Source organism: Ciconia boyciana, chromosome 2 (genome assembly GCF_034638445.1).
Source record: "Ciconia boyciana chromosome 2, ASM3463844v1, whole genome shotgun sequence".
Classification (NCBI taxonomy): domain Eukaryota; kingdom Metazoa; phylum Chordata; class Aves; order Ciconiiformes; family Ciconiidae; genus Ciconia; species Ciconia boyciana.
The window spans coordinates 104575846-104586334 of NC_132935.1; the positions used below are offsets into that span (position 1 = coordinate 104575846).

The 10489-nt window shown below is 37.6% G+C and overlaps 1 protein-coding gene across 1 annotated transcript in view; it reads right to left on the bottom strand.

The window, feature by feature from the left end:
* The window catches only part of CNTNAP2 (contactin associated protein 2), a 1193181-nt gene extending 1182921 nt beyond the window's left edge, over positions 1-10260 (bottom strand). Inside the window, exon 1 of the mRNA XM_072853401.1 lies at positions 10164-10260. Within this exon, the coding sequence (XP_072709502.1) occupies positions 10164-10260 (97 nt within the window). The remainder of the gene's footprint in view (positions 1-10163) is intronic.
* Between the last annotated feature and the right edge of the window lie 229 nt (positions 10261-10489).

The following is a 10489-nucleotide window of genomic DNA, read 5'->3' on the forward strand; positions in this document are numbered from 1 at the left end:
CTAGTGAGAACCAGTGGAAATCTGATTTTCAACCCTTTGTTATGTAACATCTTTATTATTTGAACTGCAGAAAAATGCATACTCTTTGAAGCTCAAAATGACTTGAAATTGAAGTTTACATATGTCACAAGCCTGGGCCATCTAGGTCAGCTGGTAAAAGGAAACATTAGGCATTTTAATGTGGCCATGTGTAAAGTCATAAATGTAGGATAAAGAACATATTGTTCCAGACTGAGACATTCAATGCTGGGAGGAAATGTGTCAAAAGGTTGACAGGTAAGTTAGTCAGAAAAGGAAGACTAAAGAAACTGTACCCCCCTGATAAATGAGACAGGGTATCTGGTGACAACTGACATGGAGAAGGCTGAGGTACTCAACAACTTTTTTCCTCAAGTTTTCACTGGCAATTGAATTCCCATATCTCTCAAGCCCCTGAATCTCAAGGCAGGGACTGGGGGAATGAAGTCCCAGCCATCGGAGGAGAAGATCAGGTTCAAGACCATCTGAGGAACTTGAACATACACAAGTCCATGGGACCTGACGAGATGCATCCCAGGGTCCTGAGGGAACTGGCAGATGTAGTTGCTAAAGCTGCTCTCCATCACATCTGAAAAGCCATGACAGTCAAGCAAAGTCCCCAGTGACTGGAAAAGGGGAAACACTGCACCCATTTTTGAAAACTGTAAAAATGAATACCCTGAGAACTACCAACCAGTCAGCCTCACCTGTGTGCCTGGGAAGATCATAGAACAGATTCTCCTAGAAGCTATGTCAAAGCATATGGATGACAGGTACGTGATTAGAGAAAGCCAACATGGCTTCACCAAGAGCAAATCGTGCCTGACTAATCTGGTGGCCTTCTATGATGGAGTGACTTGGTGGATTGGGAAGAGCTATGAATGTAATCTACATGGACTTCTGCAAGGCCATTGACACGATCCCAGACAACACCCTTGTCTCTAAATTGGAGAGATATGGGTTTGATGGATGGACTGTTAGATGGACAAGGATTGGCTGGATAGCAATGCCCACAGAGTTGCAGTCAATGGCTGCAATGGTCCAAATGGAGATCAGTAATGAGTGGTGTCCCTCAGGGGTCTGTATTGGGACAGGTACTGCTAAATATCTTTATTAATGACATAGACAGTGGGGTTGACTGCACCCTTAGCAAGTTTGTGGATTACAAACTTGCAGAGAGTGTCAGAGAGGGTCAGAGAGCTTCTCCCTTTCATAAAGAAAGGCTGAGAGAGTTGGGGTTGTTTATCCTGGAGAAGAGAAGGCTCTGGGGAGATCTTATTGCTGCCTTTCCATACTTAAAGGGGGCTTACAAGAAAGATGGAGAAAGACTTTTTACCAGGGCATGTAGTGATAGGACAGGGGTAACGGTTTTAAACTAAGAGGGTAGATTTAGATTAGACAGAAAGAAGAAATTCTGGTTGCCCAGAGAGGCTGTGGATGCCACAGCCCTGGAGGTGTTCAAGGTCAAGCTGGACAAGGGCTTTGAGCAACCTGATCTAGTGAAAGATGTCCCTACCAATGGCAGGGGAGTTGGACTAGATGATCTTTAAAGGTCCGTTCCAACCCAAACCATTCTGTGATTCTGTCATTCTATGATTCTATGATGTGTAAAGCAGATGAAGGTAGTAACACAACCTACCATATCACCATAGCTGGGTTTGGTGATCCTTTTTGGCCTTATAAGCTATGAATACATAGGTTTGGGACCATGATTCACTCACAGCATTCCTTTGACACAATTTTTTCCATATGTATAATATATCTGCACTGTACTGACCTAAAGTCTGAAAGTGCATTTTATGCATAATTATAAACAGAGTTAATAAAAGCATTCCTTATAATGATATTCTAATAATTGGTTTTGGAAAAATTGAATCCTAACTTCATTCATAATATCTGATTATCTGATTTAACATGCCAGGATTATGGCACAGCAATTAAGTGGTGAAGGAATTTCAATTGAGTTATTACCTGTGTAACTAGCTTTCACATACGGATGAATTAATCAGGAATCAATGAAGACAATCTCCCTTAGTTTCAGGCTCAGCAAATTACTCGATATGGTGATGAATCAATGAAAATCTAACAGAAGTCAGTGGAGTCAGTTTACTGCTGGAGGAAAGGGTGGGGAGAGGGCAGATAGCAGGGAGTAAGATGATTAATAAAATGAGAAAGGAGGTATGTGAGAAATGGCAAATAAATTAAGCGCAGAAGCAAATGAGTGTGTAGTCTGGCGATGTGTGTTTTTGGAAGAAGGCTGGAACTATAATGGACACCATCTCTTATCTATAGGGAATTCTGCTATCATTTCTAACAGCTTGGCCATACCAGGGAAGAAGCAGGTAGGACATTCATCATAGAACTGACAGTATGCCCAGTAGCATAATTTTTTTGGATGTAAAACCGAAGGAAAGCACATTAGAGAGTACAGCTTGCTGAAGCTTGGGAGCATGTAGCCAGCAGAGCCTGCCCTGTGCAGGATACGCTTCTGACTCAATTTCTCACAGAAGCTCACTCTTCTCCTAATGCAATGCTAATGCTGTGAACAGGTTAAGCTACTCCCTCTGACTCCACTCCTCAGCAGAAAGAAAACAGGTTACTGCCATCGTATGGGAGACAACCTCTCTTCAGTCCCGCCCCCCCTTTTTTTTTCATGGTCCAGAACAATGGTGGGAGGTCATTAGTTTTCATTTTTAATTATGTTTTTAAATTAATTTATTTTCCTTATTTTTCATTTTTCCTCATCTTTTTAAAGATATTTGAATTTTATTCTGTATTCAGGGTCAAGAAAAGAACATGTACAAGCCCTTTCTATGTCTCATTGACAATCTGGGCAGAGTCTAGAGATCTTAGTAAGGCATCTGTGTTTGAAAATTGGGTCAACAGGGTGTAAATTAAAGATCTCTGTTTTCTTGTTTGTTGGTTTGGTTTTAATACGTAGGCCTTTTCCCCAACCATAGTCTTGCTACTATTCCCATAAATGTAACTGGGAATAAAATCACATCCCAATTTAACTGCATTTCAAACTGTGTTTCAAGAACTTTACATCAGTGACATTTAAATCCAGTGTGTAAGACATGAAAACCTAAAACATATTTCAATTTCCTTGCCTGCCGTGTTGCATCCCACTGCATTAGGCCCATATACTTTTAAGCTTCCATTTGTTATGGCAGTTAATTCTTCCTTTTCTTCTCTGGCAAACTTTCCATCACAGACTTTCTGCTACTCCTTATGGAAATGGACCCTTGCAATCTCCTCAGCTCATTTGCTGATCTTCTTCTGTATTCCTTCACTCTAAATTCCAGGTTTTCATTGGCTTCACAACAAATATTGGTGTAAGTGTACAAGATGATTGAGTGAGCAATCAGAGACATAGCCAAGGCTTTATCACCATTTAGGTGATAAAAAAATGGACAGTGGCACACCTCTAGATTTGATGCAAAAAATGCTTATAGGCAGATAATCCCTACATTGTAGAAACAGAGAAATTAGAAGGACATGTAGCATGCTCATGGCTGATTTCCCTGAGCAAAGGTTACAAGATATTAAATGATATAGCAGTTTTACAAAATCAAACAGAATGTTTATACTATATTTAGACAGATATCTAAACAGGTCATTAAATTTCTACAACAAAATGTTACTTTCCCTTTAAACTGGGACAATATTCTAAAGAAACAAATAATAAATGTTCATTCTAAAATATCACATTTGTTTGTGGGATGGCAAAATCCTTTGGCTAGAACAGTTCAAGTGCTTCCTGGCTACTAGAAAGTATTTTTAGCTGCTTATCTTATTTACGCATTTAAAGTTGTAACCCAACCTGAGCTTTCACTGATACAAATGCAAAACCAGCCACAAAATTCTGAGCTATGTTGAGTGGATCTTAGTCATTAGATTTAGACTTAGATTTATTTAAATCTAAGTCTAAATCATCTTAGACTTAGATTTATTTAAAACATATTTTTGGAGTGGGTACACAGCTGAAAACAAAACATTGATAAACATTTTAAATTATAAATATTAACATCAAATTATGAACTGTAAGTGTAAATAAATCTTTCTGTCCATCAGTGGGTTTAGCATGACCACTTAAGTTAAATGTCTGAAAGAACCACCTCTTCAGGAGATTGTAAAGCCAAAAAATCTCTAGACTTTTTTGGGCAGAGGAAAGAGGTAAATGTGAATGTCAGTATCCTTTTCTGCTCTGAATTATCAGTTGTTCAAGCTTAAGGAACAAATAGGAAATGGCCAGCTACTACAGCAGTGCAAGAATACTGAGACAATTTCTCAGGCAGGAAAGGTCTCAACTTTGTAAAGTTAAGTTGCTTGTAAAATTGCAGAGCTATCAAAACCTAGATGTGCCCAAGTTCTTTGCAAATGTCCAACATCAGTCTTAGGAATGCTTTTATCTATGATATTGTCAAAGCTGGAACTGCAAATGGGTCAAAAGAATTGATTACTGATTACCACAATTTCCTACACCACCAAATTTAGAGATTTAACATGTTCTGCAATTAGCTGGTGGTCTCAGATTATCTACCTATGCAATGCCAATAAAGTAGCTGAATAAATGAAGTGTAATACAGATAAAATCAATGTTAGTTCAAAGGCTGAAGTCTGAAGAACCTTTTAATCATTTCTAGTATCTCATACCAATGAACTGAATCATGAACTTCCCACTGACAAAAAATGTAACCACACAGTTCTTAAAATCAGTGGCACAACTTCTATTTCCTTCAGTGGGAGAAGACTCAAGCTACTAGACTGCACTCTTTGTCCCACAGATCATCCTGATCTTTCAAAGAAGGATCCATGTTCATGTGGATTTTGGAAGTCATGCCCTGATCAAATTACCTCTTTCTCAACACTGCTATAATTTTAAATTTATTCTTTAAAATTTTGAAGACTAACAAAATGAAAAAGTCACTCAGAGTTTCATCTGATGAAGAAGACTGATGTTGCTTCTCTAACATTTTCTATCTGAAGTGACTGAAACACATTCACAAGTCCATGTACTTTTGTAAGACTGAGCATGATTGGTATTTAGGAAATATAGACATAGGCGTTGGCACACCTCAAGATTTAATGAGTTATCTTATGTTTGGCCTATGAGTCAAATTGCTCAGAGGTAGATCAGCTTCTGCATATGTTGAAGAAGAAAATGTAGAAACCCCCTAGTTTGTGCATAGTTTGTTATTGCCCCAAGCATTAAGAGTATTACAAAGTCTTAAATACTGCTATAATTACTATAAACATTGAACATGAGCTCTGATGCTTTATAAGATTGAGAGATCCAAGTTGAAATTCCTAAAGAACTCTTATAGGAAAACCTACTGTCTGTCACAGATCCATAGTGATGTGAGTTATCCAAGCAGATCTAAATTTCTAATGTCTGATTAGTATATAGGATATATGGAGAATTTCCTGTCACAACTGCATCAACTGGAATAATCTTTCAAATGTGTTAAAAGTACCTGAGCAAAAAAATGAGAGATAATCAGGAAATATTTTTCGTCTCCTTGCAAAAGAAACAGCCAATGTTCACAGAGGTAAGTTTTCAATTCATAGTCTTTAACTTCACTTTCAAACTTCCTTGCAGCCTGGACCACTTACTGAAGCACTTTTTGTGTCTTATTCCATATTATTGCACCAGAGTTTAAAAAAATATATGAACTAAAAACACAAGCAAAGCAAAAAGAACCCAAGCAAAACCCAGTTTTTAAAACATTAATTCAATGACATTTGCAATTGATTCAATGCCCACTGACCACATCAAACTTTGAATCAGACTTTCTGTATATAGATGAATGTCTGCAATCAGGCTGTATGCAATGTTGCATACACAGAATTTAAGGATTCTGTGAAACTTTGGCTTTGCAGTTCCAACACAGGCTCTAGCTGCTGTCACCAATTTGGAAATGACAGCAGACTATTTATTAATATTTAATTCACATGTAAGGTAATGTATTGTTCTAGGAAAGGCATATTTATTTAAAAAGTCACCCTGAGTAACTCAGTTCAATGTTGTTAAATACTAACCAATTAACAAACTGTTGTTTGCCTGTTGAATGTTAATTTTATTATATAGTGATGTATAGCACCTTAAATAACTACTATTATATAATGATGGATGTAAATTTTGGTCTAATTTATAGCTAAAATGTTCTAAAAGAAAAAAAAAAAGCAAGCATATGTTTAATGTTATGAAATCCTGTGGTCTTAAAGGAAACTTAGGCCCTCAGTTTAAAAGTTTAGTATATTCGTAAGTGCTTTGACACCCAGGGGTCAGAAAAATAATTAAACATTAAACCTACATGAAAATGTTTTGGTATACTTGAAACTAAATTCTGTGGGGTCTCTGAGTTTACATCCAGACAACAGGACCTGAACTAAGAAATGTTAATCAGATGTAACAGAAAAACAACTGGAATTGACCCAGATTTCACAAAATAGCATTATGTCAGAAAAATTATCTGGAAGAGCACTATTCCCGAATGTGAGTCTAATAGAATATATGACATCCCCACATACCCAACATTCAAGCACCATGAACTGGAAGGATAGATTCTCTAATTCTGTATAGTCCAGAACTCCTGAAAATAAGTTTCTTGTACAATGCCTTGCTCTTTCAAAAGGGTCATTACACTTTTTAAATACTTTTCTCACTTACCCAAGCTATTAATGAAAGTCTGGGTGCCATGCAGTCAAAGCTAAAAGATGCATATTTTTGCTTATACACAAATCTTAATGATTTACTATACCTGCCCCTCATTTGATTTCTGCATCAATTATTGTAAAATGGGGTTAAACTTCAACTTCAGCAGTGGTATGGGACCTACTGCAAAAGCATGGAAAGTATCAGAACTGAAAGTTATAATAGTTCTGTACTGATCAGGTTTGCATTGCACATAAACAGACACAACAAAAAAACCTAGCTGTGAAAGAGAATTACTTTTTAAGTGAGTTGCTTTCATAGAGAAGCAGATGATCCTATCATGAATCCCTTTAACATTCTCATTAAGAAGACAAGGTCACTGCTTTGTGTGTTTTTTTATAAGAACACAAGTGAAAGTTAGTCTACCCATAGTAATTTTCTTGTCATTCCATCTTTAAGCCATGTAAAAGACTATAAAGCACTAAATTTGTATTTCCATGTTACTTTTTATCTTGTGATGACCTCTCCTGGTTGAGCTGTTCATTAGCCTTGATTCCAGAAGTTCAGAGTGTTTTGATCCCTCTATGCTTATTTCAAAAAAATTGCAGGAATATGAAGAATTTATTGCCAACGTATGAAAAACGTGACTATGAATAAAATTTACAGTAAGATCTGAGTATTAGTGTGTGTCATACTGTATCACGGTGTATGTTTATTGTACTACAAGATGGGCTTTCAACACCCACTTCATCTTGAGATAAAACTGAATGAGATTCAAAGCTTTCAACATGATCACTTCTGAATCAGTATTACAGAGACATCATTTTAATGACAGAGATAGATTTACTGACTTTGCAAAGTAAACAAACATTTGAGATGCAATAGATTCACATAGGACATCCAATTCTATTCTTTCCGAAAACTATCTTTTTCTATGTCAGCACAAGCAGACTGTAAGAAAATAGTGAATAGCAAGCTCATATATAGGGTTCGTAATTCACTGTACACCGTGAATCTTGCATACTTCCTGAAAAATACTGTAAAGAATTGATTTGCTGTTGTTAATTACTTCAAAGTCAAAACATAAAGTAGCAATAGAGGAGAAAACAAAAATGTGGTTGGAAATCAGTTTTACATCAAAGTTGCATTTCACACAATTTTCAATTCTTTCAGAAGTATTCCCAATATGATGTTCAAAATCAACTGATAAGAAAAAAAAAGTTAAAAATGTAAGTGCATTCTCCTGCCAAAGGAGAACAAAATTCCCCAATGCCATTCACAGTCATTTGCATACAAAGTGACAAACAATCCCAGAAAATACAGCACAGTGACCAGTTTGTATACCAAAGCGTGCAACAGAATAACCAGTTAAGTGGTGCACCAAAACACTGTGACACAGCACTTGAGTTCCTACTGTGGTACCACTTCCCAAGCACCCATATGTCTTTACAAGAATTTTAAGCATGTACTGCAATGTGAACACTCCTTTTGTAATTTTAAGGCTGACGTGTACTTCTAGCTATATTTCTGTTTCCAGTAAACTAATCTAGCTCCATTTCACTTTCAGAAGTGACTCAGAAATGAAATGCTATACACTACATAAGGAGTGTAGTGTATAAGCTCTCAGAAGGTGAATTAATATAAAGAAATCTTTGAATATCTGAAAAAAATAGTCAAGATGGGAATGTATATGAGTAAATTGTAATTCACATTATATATATCCTTTATTCATGGAATTTCAGGTTGTAGTGATGCTACTACAACCATTAACTTCTCAGCTAACTTCTTTCAAAAGTTAAAGATTTGTTTGTTGGGTAATCAGATAACCCGCTGAAGGTCATTTTCAAGTTAAACTACAGACATTAGCTACTGAATGACCAAAAAAAAGCTCAGAAATCCTCTTATAGAAAAGCAGTATAGGGAACTTAGTTTTCCAAGAACAGATTTCTGACAAGCTAAATCATAAATCTTTTTTTTCCCCTGTATATTCCTGTTATGCAGAGCCTCAGAGATGACCATGAAGAAATAATATTCAGAAGAAAAATTAGATAGCCAGTCAAAACTAAGCAGTAAACCTCAGGATCAATATTCCTCCTAAATCAAAGGTAGAAAAATAACTGAACATCCTAAAGCCTCTGAGACCTAGATACAATGCAGACACTGCTGTACATTTTCTGTTGACACACAAATAAATGTCCAAGTGTAAGCAAATCCTGGAACAATAACATTGTTTTATTTTTCTATAGGTATCAGATGATAACAGATAGAAACGCACTGAGAAAGTCGAGCAGTGCTCCAGTTCCCTAATCATTGCATTGTTCATTCCTGCCCCCAAGAAAACAAATAAATAAATAAAACGATCCACATAGATCCCTATGCAGTATATACATTACATTCTCAGACAATTCCCTGCTTGGTCAGTAGAATCAGCCCCCATTCACATACACACAATCCCAACACATCTATCTGTAACATCTCAGGACATTCCTTTCCTCTATAAACAGCAGAGGAAGTCAACAGTAGTGTCTGTTATTGACGATTCTATAAAAATGCACTGCTTCATTTCAGTATGCATTTCAAAAATACTTTGCAAATGGCCAATGCTTTACATGGTCTAAAGAGAAACAACTAAATACTTAACACTGACATCTACCTGCAAATGTTTTGCTGGAAACTACAGCTCAGTGCAATGTTAAATATTTGATCTAACACCCATTGAAATCAATGAGTACGCTGTCATTTTTAAACTGATAGCAGAATCGGGTCCTGTATAGGTGCCCTGCACTCCTCCGGTCTGAAGTTCAGCATTTCAGCAGATGCTTGATCATTTGTCTACTATTTCTGCCTCCCTAGGGGGGCAATTGCTGGTCTCCTCTAAAATACCTTTGCTCATTTTATTATGGGAAGCAAAACTTCACTCTCAAGAAAAGCTGTCCTGGCTCAGTTCCCTCTCATCAACTCACCATCACTCTTTTCTCTTCAAATGAGACAAAATGTTCTCCTGCTGCTCCTTGATAAAACACTAGTTATGGAAACTGCTCACATCTCCTCTTTTCTCTCACACAACTGTGGAAGCGAAGTACTTCCAAATGCAAATTGCATACCTTCTGAGGAATGTAGGAAAAAACAAAACAAAACAGAACAAACCAACCAACCAAACAAAAACCACCCCCAAACTTTGAACAGCTTCTATCTGATTCCTTTCCCCCTCTGACTCCATTGCAGAACCAAGACTATATCATAGAGCAGGTCCTTCAACTTTCCACACCAGCTACCACTGAAATCATCTACACTAAGGAAGATCTGATGGGGAGCACTGCGAACAGTATCAAACCTCGGTGCACACATACACATACAAATACACAGAAAATCAAACACAAGATTCACCAGGAGAGAAAAAATAATCACCCTCCCAGAGCTGTGGGAATTCCCCTCTGGTTTATTGCGGAGCTGAAATTGTGCATGCTTCTTAGAAAAGGGTACTTACGAGATGCAGGCAGAGCAGTCCTGGCTCTGCAGCTAATGCTGCTGAAAATCCAGAGGAAGAGAGCTGCCCTGCCGCCAGCCCGGGTAACCACAACCATCCTTCACTTCCTGGCTCCCTGTACTCCAAATGCCAGCCACAGAAGACCTGCTTTTCTCCACTTTGGCCCCTTCTCTCTCTCTCCTTCTCTTTCTCGGAGGAGGTGGCGAGGAGGTAAAGGGGGCAGGGCTTTACCTTGGGGTAGAAGCCAACCCCCCTCTTCGTCTGCTATCTCTGGGTTTGCAGCAGCAGGGTAAGTCCCGGTACTTTTCTTTCCCTTATTTCTCTGT